The sequence below is a fragment of the Corvus hawaiiensis genome, chromosome 8, assembly GCF_020740725.1.
Source record: "Corvus hawaiiensis isolate bCorHaw1 chromosome 8, bCorHaw1.pri.cur, whole genome shotgun sequence".
NCBI lineage: Eukaryota > Metazoa > Chordata > Aves > Passeriformes > Corvidae > Corvus > Corvus hawaiiensis.
Window position 1 is genome coordinate 21,347,393 of NC_063220.1, and position 19,800 is coordinate 21,367,192.

The 19,800-nt window shown below is 41.3% G+C and overlaps 1 protein-coding gene across 15 annotated transcripts in view; it reads right to left on the reverse strand.

Annotated features, from left to right (window-relative positions):
• CAMK2G (calcium/calmodulin dependent protein kinase II gamma) overlaps positions 1 to 19,800 on the reverse strand; it is a 119,919-nt gene that overhangs the window by 22,799 nt on the left and 77,320 nt on the right. For 14 of the 15 annotated variants that reach the window (XM_048311993.1, XM_048311991.1, XM_048311995.1 and 11 more), the window contains exons 9-13: positions 19,211 to 19,305; positions 16,503 to 16,625; positions 14,168 to 14,251; positions 13,469 to 13,511; positions 5,488 to 5,528 (exon numbers count right to left, since the gene is read on the reverse strand). In XM_048311993.1, coding sequence (XP_048167950.1) covers positions 5,488 to 5,528; positions 13,469 to 13,511; positions 14,168 to 14,251; positions 16,503 to 16,625; positions 19,211 to 19,305 — 386 coding nt within the window. The remainder of the gene's footprint in view (positions 1 to 5,487; positions 5,529 to 13,468; positions 13,512 to 14,167; positions 14,252 to 16,502; positions 16,626 to 19,210; positions 19,306 to 19,800) is intronic. The other variant, XM_048312003.1, reaches the window with a different exon arrangement.

Below are 19,800 nucleotides of genomic sequence, written 5' to 3' on the forward strand. Positions count from 1 at the left end.
AACTTAAGGCAGGAAAAAAATGTTGAACTAAAAGCAGATCATCATAGTGAGAGTCATCCTGAACCAGCAAATTTGAGGTCCTATTTCTACTTCTGCTTTAGCCCTTTTGTGTGATGCTGAGCAAATAATTTAATCTTTGTCAATCCATCTTCTCTCTTGCCCTTTTGTCAGCTTGTCTGTTTAAATTGTAAGCTAAGAAGCAGGGATTTTCTGCTTAGCCACCACTAGCTAAGCAAACTGGACCCTTGATCTCAGTTGGTGTTTCTAGGCATTACAACAATGCAGTGAAAAAACTGAATGCATCAAAGGTGGATATAACGTGCTACTGGATGTCAGCACTTAAAGGGATCTGAAGGACTCCCCAGGTGTTTTGCATAAAGCAGTTCAGCACAAAACTCTGCTATTCAGATGAACTTGGGTTCTCCCTGTTTAGCTTCACCATAAACAATCTTTAAACAGTATGGCTTTAAGATTATAACAAGTCCAGATACAGAGATAGGAGCTTTAACTCCTGCTGGTCACTGTGGATGTTACGTGACCCTTGCAGACTTTATAGGTTGCTTCAGCTTGCTACTGTGCCTTCTCTGTTTAAGGCATGCTTTCACCAACTGCTTTCCCTGCAGCCATGTCAGTCTACAGAGCATCCTTCCTTCCTCACATACTCTTTACCGGGCAAAGGGCAGGGAAAGCTGGTACCCATCAGGCATAAAATGTACACTTACTGCAATATTCCTTACAAACAGCAGAACAAATGGTATTTGGTGCCTCTTTGCAGTTACGTAACATAAAGGTCAGATTTTAAAACATAAACCTTGTTAAACCAAAAAATGGATTTTTACTCTTTCACTTGAGTCCTCCTTTCAGCTGTGTTATTCAGCTTTCACTGGGAAAGAAAACAGAGTGCATGTGGCAGAAAGACAAGGCAGAAAATCAACAGACTTTGCAGAGCATTGCAAGTGAATGCTGTTAAAATCTGCATCCCACAGCATACTCCACAATTTAGTATCTACATAGAGTGTTACAGTGGGCCTGAGGAACATTACTGATATTATTTTATAACTCCTAGTCACAAACCCAAGTGGCCAGAAGTAAACAAGAAAGAAAAAGAGAAACTGACAAAGAGCTTAGAGAAGGGCCAATTTAAAAATAATTATAATTACATGCTTAACTAAAAATTACACTTTGTGTACTAACAAATTCTGATTATAGAAATGGGTCTGACAGGCCCTGCTAGAACTGGAAACACATACAGCCTCTCACACCAGCAGGAAGTGAAATACCCCTTTGGAAAAAAGGGAGCACGACTCTTTGAAGTGCTACCCAGAGACAAAAAAAAAAAAAAAAATCAGCAGTAAGACTGTAACACTAACTACAGAGAGCCCAGACCCTGACAAGCTTAGAGGAAGGACACTCAGCATAAAGTGTCCTTAATCTTCATCCAGGTGTTTGCCCCAGCCCACTCCTTAACCCCTCTCTCACCTTACAGTAGATGGCAAGTCCAGATTACAGGCAGAAGAGGGAACAAGAAAGCAAATAAATTTGATGTGAAACTATCTAAAGTAAATTTTAAAATGGTAGCTGCACAATGTTGCTCACAAATTTAGAATCTTAAAAAAATACCTGGGACCTACAGTGATGACCACAAGATATGTGGTATGTTACATGGCTCTGCACCTCCTCACTTAGTATCTTCTAGTCTCACTTTCTGGATTTGAAAGCAGGAAAGCATATTCCTTGAGGATAAAACTTGGGCCTTCCTGCTGCTACTCCAACAGCTTGGATCCAAATTCTGCTTGAAGAAAGTGAGTGCAGCACTACAAAGGTTTGGTGAGCAGGCAGAATTTAAGATTCAAGGCAGTTTAAATCATTCATTATTTAAGATAATGGAAAAGTTCTCAAGTGCCAAGCTGATGAAATATCTACCAATTAGCAGAATTAGTACTTGAAATAGAAGCAACAGTGCAAAATGAAAACCAGGAATGGTTCAAATAGATTTTGGAAAGGAATTTGCTAGAAGAGAGGGTCATATCCATGGAAATTTATCAAAAGAACCCCAGTGTGGACACACTAGTATTGGAATTAAAAAAAAAAAGTTTCTTTCTTTCTTTCTCCCACTCCCTTCCAAAATGGTCTGATCCAAGTAAAATGCGTGCATCTTCATTGCTTTAGTGTCAAACTTTCTTCAGCGAAGGAATTGAGCCTATTGCTAGAGAAAAAAAATTTGTGCCTTTTTTTATGTATCAGCTCAACACAACTCACACTAGATGCTCATATCACCACGTATGACTATTAAATCATTCCTCTCTCATTTATGCTAAGTCAGCAAGACATGCTGTACCTTGCGTCAGAAATTCACCAACACACATTTTCACGGAGTTATTGGGAATAAAGCCTGAGAAAGATGTATATGTCTCACAATTACATAGTATTGTGTAATACTGTGTAATAGAAATTCCTACTGTACTTGTCAAACAATCCAGAATTCTAGCACAGACAGCTCTGAATGCCAGCCAAAAACCAGGGAAAGTTACCTCGAACAGAAAGTAAATTAATACAAACTGGCAGTACTTTTTTCTCAGTGTCTTTAAAGCCATTAAGTTTTACACTAGTGTAATAATCCACTTGTGGAAGAAATACTCCTTCTAAGAGAAATACTCTTTCATTCTTATCTACTTTGTGGATATCTGTGACAACAGCCTCATGGTGCATAGTCACCCTGGATCAGATAAAACCACTGAAGAAACTGAAATGTATTTTCTCTCAAATCTCCATAAAGAGTTGATTTCCAAGAAGGTTTTAAGAGAAAAACAAACAGAAAATTCAACCATCAAACAAACCAGTCTGCTTATCTGGAGGAAACATGAGAAACAGCCTAACCAGATGGCATGTGGTCAGCAGCAGACTACAGTTAAAACTACCACATGCAGTGCTTGTTCTAAACCTACATCTGATGTTAGAATAATTTATATAGGAAGTGAGAGTGAAAAGGACACCGCAAAGCTGAAAATCTGGTTGGTGCTCAAGCCACGGTATTTGTGCTCTGCATTACTGCAATGGGCAGAAAATCATCATTTGCTGCAAGTAAGACCAGATGCTCCCAACTCAGCCAGGCACTGGCAGAGTTGTTTGTCAGAACTGTACAGGGTGAGAAAGTGAGTGGAGCTAAAATGACAAGTTTCCTGCAAAAGGAGCAACACATGACAAGTATGCTGGTCACAATGGTGAGGCCACCAACCAGTGACCAGCACAGAGATTGTCTCCAGCAGCCAATGGGCCAGTACTGCTCCAATAAGCAAATGGACATGGTAAAGGGCTACACTACCATGGGGCGACTAATGGGATGCAGCACCCATTACAGTAGGGCAAGGAAAGAGATAAGCACATAGACACAGAAATCCTACAACAGAAGTGTTAAGGATGTCCTACAAACATACACAGACCACTACCCGCTCTCTATCTTGTCCAAGCTTAGCACTGGGGGAAAACAACTTGTATTTTTAAAATTCTGTATTACTGAGCAGAAGAGTAAGTCAAAACAGGAGCTTTAATAAGAAATATATTATTATTTCTGAGTTTTAACACTTACAGAAATGAGGACTCAAAACCCACACTTGAAGATAGACACCATTTAGGGAAAATGGGAAGCTTAAACTCCTCTCCTGAGGGCCCTCAGCCCAGGATGAACATGAGCAAAGCACCTCATGGACAACACTGGGCTTCACACTGCAAAGCCAGACTGCTGTAAGAGTTTGGAGGGAGGAAGCTGCATGCAGACTCTTGACTGCAGGTCTCCAGTGTCCTGCAAAAGCAGTGGTTTCCTGAGGAGAATCTCATTCACCATGAACAGAGAATGCTATGCTCTCTAATATACCTTCCACTTTACAGGTATTCAATTACACATACGAGGAACAACATATACTGCAAAGAGCCGAAGAAAAGTAAATCCAGAGTTATCCTTTTCACAGAGGAAGACACAGAGGAAGAGGTGTACTCCATGAACCAAACACCACAAGCTTTCCATGGAGCTGGAAGGTTCTAACATACAGGGTCTCCTTGTAACTACACTATCAGGAAGTTGTGCCTCAAGATTTACATGCACATCCTTTGTCCATTTTTTGAATATTTTGACCCAAGATTTTGAAGCAAGCAGCTGTTGGTTCACAGTTCACAACATTTGGGATAATCCATTCTTATTCCACTGGAATTCTACTGTAATGTTTTCAATATCAACAAATGCAGCAACTATAACACACTTGCTGTATTAGTGTGCATGCATTCAATGCATGTCTGTACAAGAGGCAGGCTGGTGCAATGGCCAAAAGCTCGCTCTTGCTGGCACATTTCAAAGACAAGAATCCTAGGGCAAGAACAGCATTTTCATAGAGCATTTTGATCAAAAAAAACTAACCCCAAAACTTGGGTGTCAGTAGGGAAGAATACTGCAGAACTGTAAGAATGCATGTTTTATTAGAGCAGTTCCCAAAAAACCCCCATAACTTCTGAAAACACCTCTTTTTCCAGCAGCCTGCTTGTACTGTGAGGCCTCTGGGAACAAAGCCTCATTAAAATGGAAAAAGGCTCAGAAAGCAGGAGAGAACAAGTGTGCTGGTCCTGCAGTGTGAATGTCAGCCTCCCAGCATGGGGAGAATGAAGACTGTCCACAGTGCTAAACCAGGAGATGAACTGCTCCACCTAACAGCTGTGGAGAAAGGTTTGGACTTCAAAGAAAAATGCAAGCAAATAAACCCAACTCTTCTTTTCCATGTGGAGGACAATTATCCTTTGGAACAGTTAGGGGAGGACTGTGCTCTAGACTGTAATTATCTCTCCTCCAGTACCAGATGGTAAAGGGCTGCTGCCTGCAACAACAGAGCCTTTGCAAGGGCCTATGTAACCTCCAGAATTAAATTATGACCATGCAACACAAAGAGGGACAATGAAGTGGGGAAAAAGTAATTCCCTTCAGAAGGGAATAGAAAAGTGCCTCAACTTCAGGCACATGAACTGAACTCTTAATGCAATACTCAGTTTCCGTTCTGTCCAAACATGAACATTTGGAGGCTCCTCCTTCCCCACCCTTCTTCCCAGCTCAACCTTCAGCATCTGTCCAAGGGAGTAGACAAAAAAACTTCCATGGGGTCTGCTGGGTATATCATCACTCTGCACTGAACAAAACAGACTAGTCAGAGGCATGTGTCACAACTGAGCAAGTCCTTGGTCTTTCTAATCCAGTGCTGACCACTTCTCCATACATCACAGGAAGGGGAAAAGGAATTCCTCCTGCTACAACAGTGCATGTAGCTAGTTGTGCATGTAGGGAACACTAAGATCCCACCCAGGCTTCCATAACAAGACACTGTTTATAAGCAATCCCAGCCACAGGACAGGGCTGTGGTTTTACCCTGGAAGGGGACGGGCACCAGAGAGAGTGGCTGCCTCCTGTTCAGATGGTGGGAGAGACAGTGAAATGGCAAAGCAAGAACTTACCTTCACTCCATCTGACTTCTTGTTCAGCAGGCTTTTGGCAGCTGTGGAGAGAAGCAGAAGTAGGTCAGATTTTGGTTTCAAGACTTCTCTCTCTCTCCCCCCACCACTTCCCTCAAAAATGCACAAAACTTCAGAAGGACAACCATCCTGCTAACTCCTCTCTAGCAGCAAGAGACCTGGAAAACAGGACAAGTCACTCATTAAATCCATCCTGATAGCAGAGAGTCGTCTACCCTATCTATCATTCACCTATTTAAGCAAAAATACTACCACTTTTACCACCTCAAGAGAACCAAGTCTGAAATGGTAATTTAGAGCTTCTCTGTCAATGCTCCATTCTCACACTGTGACCCCATCCAGAAGTGTCAGCAGTTACAGGGGGAAAAGCTTAAGAAATCTGTCAGATTTTTGCAACAGGATAAAGGCTGCACCTATAAGTGCAGCCATCCACATAACACATGTGGTTTATAAAGGGGGTACTGATAACACAGAAGCCTTCTGATTACTGTTACTCACAGTTACTCTGAGGATGGCTGGATAGCTAAAAGGAAGGGACTGAAAAAGTGCAAAAGGCAGCATCTGACAACTGTTAAAAAAAGAGAGAATGGCAAAAGAAACAGGGAACTAGGCTGAATTTCTTCACTGAAAGATAACAATGCTCTTCTGTGCTCAACTTGAACAACTGGCACTATCAATGAAACTGAGAGAATGATGAGCACACTGAGAGAGCCCACAACAAATGCCTGGCAGAAGGCACACTTGGGAGTGATGAAGATGCTCCATCTATTACAGCAAAATGGTACATTGACATCAACTGTCAACAGTAAGACTCCATCTACAATTTCAACAGATATAAAACATATCTTGTCTACTTATGAAGAATGTTTTCAGTTGTTTCAACGTCTGTAAACAGCATGAAAGACAACTACTGTACCAACATATGATATGGCTCTCCTAAGCAGCTGCTGGGAAGCTTATGGGTCTGGGCACCTGGGTTTTAGGTGCAGCAAAGATGAGGCCTAGGGAAAAGGCAAGTCCTAAGACAATGCTCACGTGACTGTTGAAATGTTCCATTCCCAAGGACATGCTGACCAACTTGCACAGAGTGCTCAGTCTCTCTAGAAGCAGCAACATTAGGCAAAAAAGGATTTTGCGATACCTAAGCAACTGTTCTAACTTTATGTCAACCACATTTTCCACCCTGCCTTCCCTACAAGACCCTACAGACACAGATTAACTGCACAATATTAGCTGAGTTGGTGCAAATGACTACAGCATCTCCTCCCAACGAAGAGGTGGCACCCCATATAAGCTTCCTAGAATCTTTGAATTGGTTTCCTAATTCTACTCCCTAATGCAAGTATAAAGCTAGATTACAATTTTGTTTTCATTCCAGTTCTCAGTAACCAAGAACACCAGAAGAACCTCATGCAGAGGTTTTCTGAATGAGATATGTCAAACCACAGTGTTTCAATGTGCACGCACGAAGGTGGGCCAAGTGACCCAAACAACTCATCTGCCCTGAAACAGTCTCTTTGCTGAGTGTAAACATATTAAAGCACTGCAAGACTGCAAGACAAACAAGTTCTGGCCACCTTCAAGGCATGACAAAGGCTAGCTTGATTCTGCATGCAAGTGAGAAGGAGAACAACGTGACTACAGGATCAAAAGGGGTCCAGCGTTCATACTGCACATGCATCAAGGCATCTCACACAACAACTGCTGAAAACAAGAAACTGTTACAGCCTTACAACACTTCAGAAGGAGTAAAGGATTCTGCAACTTAACAAATATGCCAAATGGGACATCCTTGAAGTGAAAAAAACCCAACACCATCAGAAAAGCAAAAGAGTACCACCATATGTTCTGGGAACGACCCAGAGACAAGCAGGGAAGCAACATTTTTCACACTTTCTGCAGTTTTCCCACAACCTCACATTTGTCTTTGTGGACAGAAGACAGCTTAAAATCATGTTCTACAACATTAAAGAAAATTCAGCTGAGAGTCCCACTCTGCAGCCCAGCACTACGTAATGTTGTGCTGGGCTGCAGCCTGCTTGTCCAGCCTCCTTCCCTGACTGCACCTCTGCGTGGCACACGCTGCTCGCCCACAGGCCTGACAGCATCCCAGTACTGTAGAAAGAAACTTGGTCTGTGGTGTATTTAGTTCTTGCAGCGTACTGTGGTTTATAAGGACAGCTGGAGAGCCCATGAAATGCATTCACACATGAAGATGATTCAGACACCTCAGGCAAAAGGGAAGCATGCAGGTATACCCACAGATCAACCTGTACATGTTACAAGACGGAAATTAAAGGGGATTTCTGCACAAGCAACAAGACTTCCTGTAACAATAATCATTTTAGAAGACAGGCAGATTAGCAAAGAGACAACAGGAGGGGAAAAATCCAAAGACAGATGCAGGCAGATTCTTTACTGTTCCTGGAATGGTCTTGTACCAGTGCTCTATGGTTTTCCAGGCATGAGATACTAGTATTAATTTTTTTTCTATCCTTCCCATTTCCTCTACATGTTAAAGGGATTAAATTCCCTCTTCTCAGTGAGCTAAGAGTTCTCCTAGAGTAAAGAAACACAAAAGCACATGCTGTTAACCCAGTAACTTAAAAACAGAATTCTGTTCTTGGCTTAACAAGACACTCTTCAGTTAATCTCTGAAGAGAAACACAAAAGGCCTCTCCTGCACATACCCCTCCCTCTTCCCGCATTTCTCAGTTTTGGCCTCCATAGTAAACAGCCTGAGCTGTGAACCATGCTCCTGGCAGAAACACAAATCCCTAATGCTGAACTCATCAGCAATTAACACCAGACACTCTGGATGTACCAGAGCCAAGGGGGGACTGAAGAGGAATTGAAATACCCACTCCAAAGACAGCCACAGGTGGTATCTTCCCCACTGCCAGTCCTACTGCTCCTCTTCCAGAGAGAGCAGCCCTTCATCCAGCCTGCCCTTGGGTTTGCCCTGCCCTCAGCTGCCAAAACTCAGTTACATTTCTCACCTCAGTTAAGCTTCCAGAGTTTTTTTGGGGGATGCAGGAGGAACACTGCGGTTGCTTTTATTAAGTCTGACTAACTTACCGTGCTAGTCTAACAGACAAGCCAAGTTCTGCCTTCTAAACATAAGCATTTGTACCTGAAGAATTCTGGACTTTACTGAGACTTGATAAAATAAAAATTGTATCATACCAACACAGACTTCCCAATGACACAGAATTGCAGCTTGACATCCTCATATTCTCAGTTCGAAGAAAGTCATATTAACTATTTCTCAACTTGATGTCACTTCTGGGGTCACCACAAAGGAGTCAACAGTCAGTCTACAGTCACAAGAAGCACTTCTGGCTACTATCACAAACAATGCCCATGAATGCAGTGTAACTTCAAGAATATCTATTTATTAAGGATAAACACCACAATAAAAAGTATTCACAGAGCTTTCCTAAACGTTAGAGAGAGGAATGCAGAAGTAGAAGAAATGATTATAATCATTTACATCCAATTTGATGATGAATTAGACTCTCTGGCTATGTGATAAACACTTAAATGCAGTAATGAAATCCGTATCACTCTAGGAAGTTGCGAATGGAAGTTACTTACTGAAATCCACTACTTTGGCAGGTCCACACTGTAGTAGTTGAGCACCATTCACTAAAACCCCTTACTGTTTCTTAAGAAATTTAATAGATACAGAAAAAACACCTAAAGACAACTTAATTTTTCATTAAATGTGACTTAATCTTCTTCTTGGAAAATGTGGTTTCCAGTGATGTTACACTTATTTAGTCAAAGCTCTGGAAATACCTTAATAATCTTTTCCCCCTTCATATTTTCATCCTTTGGATTCATACCAGGAGTTACAAGTTTCTGGTCCTGAATCAATATCTACCTAACACAACATAGTAGAAGCTTCAAATATATTACTCATTTCAGTTAAAGGAAAGAACTCAAATTTCAACCTGATATAAATATATATATATATATATATATATATATATATATATATATATGTATGTATGTACATACACACACATACAAAATAGCAAAAATTCAGTTTCACACACACTTCTGGAAGGGAGGTGTAACAAGACAGCAATATATTACAGTACCATTTCAGTATTTGTATTATTTCCTCCTTCTTGCTCTTTAGTCAGCTAAAAATGTCTCTGTACAGGTTACACTAAACATGCACAGGCATATTCAGGCCTTCTTTACTTAGTTAGAAAGAACTCTGCTCCTTGAATCTTCCTCCAGCCTCTCTCAACCTCACCTATCTAGTTAAAATCCCAAACCTGCACATCGGTTAATAAAGATCCGTAGAGACACGTACCGAATTCCAGTTATTGTCACACGCTGCCATAACTCCCTCACAAAACTGACTTGAGCAAGCAGTGACAATAACCCAGAAAAAAGCTCAACATCAGTTAAAAATAGAGGTTTCGGGCATAAGGCTTAATTACCTTCAATGTCTGCCTTATGATATATTTTGGACACAGCACTTGTGCTGAACCACGTGACAGAAGTGAATTTCAGTGTGAAAGCTTGTTGAACAGCTCCCCAAACCAACAGTTGCAATCCCCTTAGGAAAACAGTATTAAGAATTTCACATAGGCCATTTGTAAGTTGTGCATAAAAATCAACTTAAGGAAAAAAGCCACTTCTCAGCATTTTGTGAAGATGGCTGCTCCTAAGATGAAAACCCGGTTTTTTCCATCCTTTCACTCAGTTTATAGCAAGCTTATTTACAGAGTTTTATCTCCATAAATGTGTCCAGGCACCCTTAAATATTGCAGGAATCTCTGAAAACCTTGCCAACTCTCTCCTAGTAATAAATTTACATTTACTTCTCAGAAGATGATTTAGGAGTTTCTTGCATATGATCTAACCAGTTGATTTACCCAACTGCACTTGTGTATTCTGTAAGTGAATGCAGATCAGTGTTTGCTTGGATTATCTGAACATCAGAAGCTCCAGGTGAACACCCAAGTAATCCTGTGTATAGCCTGGTGTGACCCTAACAATCCGACAACAAAACTTACATTGCATTGTTCTCTCTTGCAGCTGAATTAACCACACCAGAGTGTGGAGAGAAGCTACAGATCCCTTATTATAACCAGGTTTCAACTTCCTGACTTATACTGAAAGGAGTGCAACTGTACCTGCTTTTAACAAATAGCCCACAGCTGGCCTGAGATGCAGTCTTCTAAAGTGAACCACAAACAGCCAATATTAAATGGCTAAATGTATCATAACTGGGGAAAGGAACCAGATATCCTTTAACTTAACTGGCCTGGGGCAAAAGGCACATAGCAAGCAACAAATTACTCACAAAAGAACAGAAACTTGTTTTTGGTTTTTTTTTTCTTTGTAAAAAGCAAGAATTTTTGGTAGACTAAAAAAGAGAGTGAGTACTGCTACAGATTCTTTAGGTATACAATTTATCGCAGGCCTACACAGTGAAGGAACTCCATATTACAAAATGTGACACAGGAGATAGTAATGACAACAAGATTAAAGGAGTCTTCTCATATTTCCTGCAGATAGTACAGTCGTGCCTAATTAATTGATACTGGGGTCACATGAGCCTTCATTTTCCTCTTTGTTCAAAACATCTGTGAAAGAAGCTTTTAGGAGATCTCATCCCCAGACAGGAAGAAGCTTCTCTCTTCATAAATCTAGTTCCCTGTCTGCTGGGAACGGGACTTTTAAAAACCCACAAAATAGTGTCACCCAATTAGAGAAAATAAAAAGCCCTTAGGGAAAGAAACAAGTATTATTGCAGAACTCTTCAAGGGCAGTTAGATGCCTGTCATGATAAGAAAAGTCTGAGCTCTACCCAAAGTTCCCACACGAACTTTTAAACTTATTACTTTTAGTTAGCATGCATTTATTCTTTAATTCCAGCAGATGTATCTACTTCAACTGCAGCAACTAGAAAACCTAAGTAAATTAAAAAACAATTACAATTAAAAAAAATGTCAAGCTCATATTACATACAGTCCTACAAAGAAAATAGGAGTAGATGATCTCACCTCTTTAGAAACATAAAAACGTAAGGCATTCCTACTCTTGATAGAGACTTTGCATCTAAATTCACAACATCTCTCTCTGGACAGTTTTTTTGAATGCCTCATACTTGGAATCACAGTTTATATTCAAAGCAGAACTCACTGACACTGCAAACCCTGCACTCACTATGGGCCACCTAGGATTTCCTTTTCTTCAGTTGTTAACTGAAGTGGGTCCAGCAGCTTCAGCCCTTGAGACAGAGAAGAATGAGTAGAGAAAGATTTTTCTCCTCGGTACTAGCTCAGGGATTAAGTGGATGTATAGGTCACACACCATTAAGGAGAACCCTTCTCTCTGGCATTTCATGTACTCACAATCTGAGCCATAGGAGATTTTCTTACCCAAGCACTTCTGCAGCTTCATTAGAAGTGACAACATTTGCAGACTAAAAATTAATCTAAAACTTCTGTTTATTAAAAAAAAAAGAATAAAAACCCTGTCTATTTCAGAATCATCAATTAAGTGAAATAAAAACAAGCTGTGTAAATAGAACAAAAACAGTTCACACCAGCAGAAGGCCCAAGAAAATGTTTTGTTCTGTATAGGCCTGCGGAAGTCCTGTCATTGTGCCATAGCTCCTCAAATAGTTATTTCAGAATCAATCTCAGAAAACAGTATAGAATTTTTAAGTCCTATAATGGCACAATCCTGGGACAGATGAATGGATAAAATCACTCCATCCCTTTAAGGCCAAACAATGAGAAATGCAGTAAAAAGAAATTGCTATAGCCTCAAATAATGCTGACACATGGGCAGAGCTTTACCCGAAAGCAAGAACCATGAAAAAAAAGTGTTCAGATGTTGCAGATGGTTGTCCCTTAATTGCAGCATGGTTTCACATGTTTTGTTTTTTTTTTTTTTAAAGCACCATACAGAAGGTTAAAAACACTGCCTTGAGTTCGCAGAAGAATGTATGCATGAACGTGCACTTTGTATGCTGGGATGATCATTTCACAGAGGTTTTCATTCCAAGTTTATTGTAACAACACCCAGAATATAATTATTGATATCCACCATTAGTAAATGGCCAGATGAAATTAATACACTTCCATCATCACATAATCCATACAGCAGACTTCTGCTTGAAAGCAGCTGTAGTCAGGTGCAATAAAAATCTGACTCATGCATTCAATGATTGCTCTTTTAAAAGAGAAAAAAAAATTACAGAGAGGGTAAAGAAAACAAAGAATCTCATAAACCAAAAGCACTTAGAAATAGAGGTCTTCCACCCAAATGGAAATGAACACAGATCAGACTGCGTCACCTAGGTGTGCCGAGCCAAGATAATAATCTTCCAAAAAGCATGGATTTACATGTTGAGATTTGCATTTTCAGTAAATGCACTACGTAATGCAGTTGGGTGGGAGCCAGACTACCAGCTATTAAATTTAAAAAGATGAAAACCACTTCTGAGACTCCAAGAAGGAAAACTAATAGCTAGACACTTCAGATGCATTTTTGATGAGTCAAAGTAATACAATACCCAAATAGCTCCTGTCCCTATTCTCACCAATATTACTTCCCTGTCCCTGCCTCAGGTCTAAAGGAAACACTCCTACATAATAAGAGCTCTTCACTCTTGGTTTATGATGGGAAAGCTGATGATACCAGCTAGAATTTCTCACAAGTAATTTGCTAACAAAATATCGTGAGCTGATTATGGAGGCTGACTTTATTTCTGTTTTGTACCAGACTACAATACCATGTGTTCCTCTCCAAACAAATCATTTCCTATTTCACACTGGTCACCAGCCGAGGCAAAGTGAACACCATTACACCATGATGAACTGAAAGCATGTTTCCTCCCCTCCTACTTGACCCCAAAAAGGTTAAAATATTCTCCAGCTCACTCACACAAAGCAAAACCAAGGAAGGGCTGGGAACATTGAGGACTTACCTGAAAAATTCCGAGACACAAGCATCGTTGTGAGGATTGCACCCTGTGGGGAAGAGAAAGCAGGGATAACAGAAAGTGCCACTTGAGAAAGGGGCTGGGCTGACCCATGAAGAACACAATGCATCAGTTACTAATGCAGAGGTAAAGCAATGCTACCCTGAACAACCCTAGTGTATCCAGGATTCCCATGTGTGGCTGTTGGGCCTGACACAGGACCACTCACAGTCCTGCCTTTCTAGAGCAGCAGCTGGATGCCAGGCAGGATAGCCTAGGAAATCCGAAATGGCACTAAGAATTACACTTCAACATGTAGCTGCTTCCTAGCTTTCAAACAGCAGATAGCTGCTTTGTGCACAGGCCAGAGGCTTTGCCCCAGCTGCAGGCAACTGGTAACACTAGTACTGGAAGGTGCAGAGCATTCAGAACTAAAAGTCCCAGAACTAGCTGCTCTATTTCAACTTGCTGGCAGAAAGTAGAAGGGGTGAATATGTAGCAGAAGAAGCATGAAAAGCTTAGAGCTTGGAGAAAGAAACTACCCAGCTCTTCAGTACACTACTTCAGTACTCTGTACCGGAGGATCACATAAGGTACTTCTCTAACACTGTGCTAGCCATGGAAAAAAGTACTGCTGCTAGGAAGGCACTAACCTCAAACTCAGAGAACTAAAAACAAACTTAAGGCAAATTAAGATGTACTTACCTTTAGCTTCCTTCTAGCATTGAACTTTCTCAAGCATTCCACAGTCTCCTGCCTGTGCATCATCGATGCGACAGTGGATCGTTGCTGAAAAACAAACAGCAGAAGATCAAGAACATGCCCATACCAAATCAGCCAAGGAAGTTTATTCCACTTGCACTGATCAGTCAAGACATTCAAGCTGACATGGCCAAGCCTCTCACCACTGCATGGCTGCAAAACACTTGCAACTGGTTCATAACTTGAGAACTTCCATCAAGACACATTAAATCAAGGTGGGCTATTACAGGACTGTGCCCAAGAAATTTATGATTGAGGCACAGATGAGAATCAGTGCTCCCTGCCTTTCAGGCACACGCAAGATTTAAGGTAGTAAGAAGACAAAGCCAACAAATGAACAAGCATACTCATGGGGAACCGAGTTAGAGGCACTATAGAAAAGACCTAGGCTGCATTAGTTACAGCTTGAAAGGGAAATTTCAAGCAGTAAGTGAATACTTGTGATCAGCAGCCTTCCTGGACATGGCAACCCCCTGAATGTAAGAGGTTGACTAGCAGAGGCTTTGGCATCTTTGTATCAGTATTGCAGAAACAGATTCTCGGTGTGTAAGAGAAAAGATAATGTATTTCTATTGTATCAATGCAAAAAAATGAGCATAAAATCTCTATCCCGTGATACACATCTGTCATCCACAGCAGACTGGGATCCCATCAGCTGCAAAAAGACAACTTCCCAGAAGTGCTGCAGTCATTAAGACCACATGAGGAAATCAGAGACTGATACTGCCAAGCATTTAGAGCACATGAGGAAGTCAGTGACTAACGCCAAAGTAGCTGTTGCTCTTGCATAGAACCACAAGCCTGAATTCTCTTTACAAGGATAGTGGGTGAATTTCTAACCTGGCAGATAAGTGTGAACAGAGTCTCCACTAACTTTCTCTTGCTTGGAAAGAATTCTGCAATACCCAAAAGAACTGTAAACCATGCTTATGTTCAGCTAGTTTATGGGAAGTCTCTGCTTTGATCCTACTGTCAAAGCTGGTCACCCACTGCAGTACACAAGGAGCATGTGGGGAGAATGTAGCCGAAGTGTCCTCAAACAACTGGTGGTCACTGTTCATCCAGCCTCCTCAGGAGAGACACTGATCTCCAGTTGTTCGATGTGAGCTTACAAGAGTCAGGACACATACTTCAGAAGTTCAGTGATGCTAAGAAACTCAGTGTCTCAGATAAACTTTTAAGATTTCCTACAACATTTACTTTAGAGCGGCCGTACATCTCCAGAGAGGAAACATACACTGTGCACCCAGGGACTGCAAAGCAAAGGGAATCAACAGACTCGACAGGAAGCAGTTTCAGTGAGAGGCTGACATGGCTGGAAAGTGAACTGAAACTCCCCCTAGCTCAGAGAAGAAAAGTTGCCACAGGGAGTGGGCTATCATAATACAACTTTGGCTACAGACATTGGGAGGAAAGTTGTATTATACAGGAACTGCAATGGTTTACAAGCATGCAAGGAGAAAAAAAAAAAAAAAATGTAGTCTCAGCTATTGTGAAGTTTTGACTTCCAAGGAACTTGCATCATTTTACAGCAGACACTCCTGTTAGACACATGTTCACATAAGTACGTTTAAATTGATAATCTGTTGATTTGTGGTAGAAGGACACTACCACCACAGTTTCTCAAGAACAAATGAGCAAAGGAACACACTAGACCCATCCCAGAAGTATGCTGTGGTATTACAAGAGCATCTGGTTAGACTTAGGTGAAACTATTTTATCCTGCAGAGATAAAAGTGCATCATTGCTGCTCTCCCCTATGCCCACACCCAGCTATGTTCTGGGATTTCCTTGCCAACTACAAAAGATGAAAATACTTATGTGTGAGGTCTGGCAAGGCAGAAACTACGTACACAGAACAGCAAAAGATTTTTTGCTGATTTCAATTTACAGCCAATTAAGCTACAGCATAGCAGAAATGTCCCAAATATTGCAAAGATGCTATGCCATAAACTGCAACAGAGATGAAGAACAAAATGGTCCTAAAACTTTTGTCTGATGCCAAACTCCATTTTACACTTTAGGATGATATGGATTGGAAAAGATGTGGGAAAAAACCAGAAACTATGGACACTGACAAAATTCCAAAAGAATAGGGGATTTTCTTTTCTATTGTGTCAATAAAAGCACCACAGCATGACAAAGTTGGCTTGTTGAAGGTCAGTATCCAAAAAAATCATAATTTGAAATATTTGAAATATTCTGGGTTTTTCAAGTCTTCCTGGCATGTCCATTCAAGGTAAACCCCAAATCAACCTGTAATAAGGAGAACACTTACACAAACCCATGGGTGTTTGAGAGCCTGGTCAGCTGTGATGCGCTTTGCTGGGTTTATTGTCAGCATCTGGTTGATCAAGTTCTTGGCTTCAGGAGTCACAGTGTCCCACTCAGGTGATGGGAACTAAAAGAGGAATAAGGAACAGATGATGAACTGAGTAGAAATATCTTCTACTAGCAGAAGACATTCTCCCCTGCTACACAGCTAAATCCCAGTCTTTGCCCCTTTGATACCAGGGCTAACACATTTGCTAAAAACACCAATTTTTGTGAAAACCCACACTGAACAAAAATAATCCAGAATCCAGCAAATGAATGGTACCAGTCAGCAGGACACATGTGTACCATTCACCAGACATAAGCAAGAAGATTAAGAGTTTAAAAGCCTTTTAGGAATAAGTCAGACCTTTAAATTTCTTTCACAGTCAACAGTCAAAAAAGTAAAGTCACAGATCTTTTTTACTGAGTTCTTACATGAAAAACACAGGCACTATCTTTTTTTACCCCACCTGTCTCTTTCTCCAGCATGCTAAAAGCTGTAACAGCTTACGGAAAATCACAGTTAACTACAGCAAAACTGCATGAAAGCAAAACCCACTAACAGAGAACACCCCATCAGGTACACTTTTTCCACCACAAAACACAATATCCTGGAACAATACCAGTCACTCAGGTGTAGCAACCCACCAGCAAGTTGTTACCAACCACCTACCACACCAAGATCATTGCCTGGAGAGCAAGAGAGATGTAACAGTGGATGGGAATACAGAAGCATGAAAACAAAGAAAAGAATTTCAAGTATTTCAGCTGCTGATCATCCATGAGGGGTAACTGCTTTCTGCTATAATTCCAGTAATGATAAAGATGAGATATTTACACCATCCTGCAGATGCTTGCATGTGGTTTGGGTGACAGCATGCTAAGATTAAATCCTACAAATCTACTGTACAAATACAGGTGAACTTCAGAACACAAATATGCTGTTGGGGTAAAGCTCCCCGTCTTTAAGTGGGAGAAAAAAAATTGATTTATCCTGAAAACATTTCCTTACAGTACTACATTCTCTAGAAAAAGTTTATTTCATCTTTTTTTCTCCTGCTTTTTTATGGCTTTACTCAGTTGTGTCATAACAATACATGTGCCGTATCTGATTTGCTTATAATTTTATTTCTGCATTCGCAGGCATCGGTAAGGCATTATACAATTTGTTCTGCAAACATTGCAAGAGGCTACTCAAAAATCATAATACTGAGGTTTCAAGCCAGGACACCTTCCCCACACCTGAACTCTGAAGTATTCATGATAGTATCTTGCAAAACCCCTACCCAACAGCACAATGTGAAAAAAAAAAAAAAAAACTTCACTGTTGGCACTTCCTCTCTGGTCAAGGGAGAACAACAGACTGGTCCTGGCATACAGGCCCCTCAGTGCTGGGTAAGGACACCAGGGGCAGGTGCATCAGTAAAACTTGTGCAGTTTTCTATCAGGCTAAACGAGGCAAGAATCTACTGAAATTTGTTCACAAAAGATAAGAGTTCAAAAACAATAGATAATAAGGAGGGATCAGGCACTTCACTCTTCATGACTTACAGGAAGATGTATTTAATCCCTGAAAATCCCCATTGATATAATTAGTGCAAAAATGCTTCAAATAAGAACAAGCAACACAAAAACTAGAGGGACAGCAAGGCAAGTCCATTTAAGGCTATCAAGTACAAAGACATTGCTTTGCTTTCACTCAGGAAGCCACTGAGCCAGAACACAGGCAGACCTTTGTTCTCACCAGTACAGCTGCTCTCACGGTCTCAAGCACAGAAGCTGGGAAGTAACTGGCAGAAGGAGTCTAGCAGAACCCTCACCTTTTGGGGTTTTATTTTTGTTTAATACGAACCACAAGACAGCCTACAAAATGAATTCCCCAACTTCCTCTTGATATTCATGCCCACAGGCTTCAAGCTAGGATTTCCAGGAGCTCCTTCTTCCTTCTCAAGCCTCTCCTTACATGGAAGAATTTATGTCAAACATTAAAGCTGTGGTACCCAAACCACATTTTATACCACCTTTGCTTCCCTCAGTACTAACCTCCTTGCTATTCCTCTTTCAGGCACTTTTTACACCTCAGTTTGGCCATGTGCTAAGAAGTATTCCATGAATTAGGTGGCTTTTTACCAGAGCCTCCAACCCACCATGCTGATCCCCACCACAATGCCACCCCTCAAACAGCCCCCACTATTCAGTCTTCTCACTGGGCTCCATGATTTCCATGGACTATGGAACAGAGGAGACCAAAGACCATAATTTAAGCTATTATTCTACAGAATAGATCCCCATACTTTTTATTAGGCCTTGATAAAGACAAGCTCCTTCATTCTACCTTCCCTCTACTCCACTGAAAATGTTAGCATTGGCTAATCTGCAACACTTTGTTGTAAATTTGTGGTAAATTACTAGAAGACACCATTTCCCACCCTCTGCATTTCCCTAGTGAGTGTCAATGTCCTAGTGCCCACTGTGATGCTTTCCACATGTCCCCTCAGTAGCCCCAAACAGGACTGTATCCCAGGCAGTGAAGACAAGGAGATGTATGTGCACATCATACGTCACTTTGCACAGAAGCTTGGGGCCTGCTGCTGGACGCCAGGTAAGATAGTGCCATGTTTTGGATGGCTTCTACACCCATGCAGGTACTCGGCAAGAAAGTGCCCTTACGTCATAGGCTCCGGCTTTGATCTGCTGATAGAGTTTGTGCTGATCTTCATCCCAAAAGGGAGGGTACCCCACTAGTAATATGTACAGAATCACTCCTGGGAGGGAGAGACACAGATACACTCTGGTTAGGCTAATATGCCAATTATTCCTTCAGCCCCTCTTCCTTCCCTCTTGACAGTCCCCAAGGCAATGATTGCTCCATATCTTCATTTGCCATCATATTTAGCCTTCTGAGATAGCAAAACAGTACAAACCTGTCATCTGCTGAACCTCACCCTGGCACTTCATGTTCAGCTCTTAATGCCAGTGCCAGGAGCTAGAACGAGCTGCACGATGTCCTTCTACCCTCCCCTGGCTACCATGGCTGGCAAGCCACAACTCCCAGCTGCTCTCAGAGTAGGATGAAGCCACATCTCCTAGGGTTCCTGGGCAGCAAGGGACACTTCAGGAAAGACTCTGTTTTCAGATGCTTACTGTGCATGGTGTTGGGACAAAAATGACACTGACAAAGCTGACTCCTGGCCTGCAGAGAACCATTTAGTCCATGTCAGGCAACACTGATATCATACATCTTTAAACTTATCAGTCCC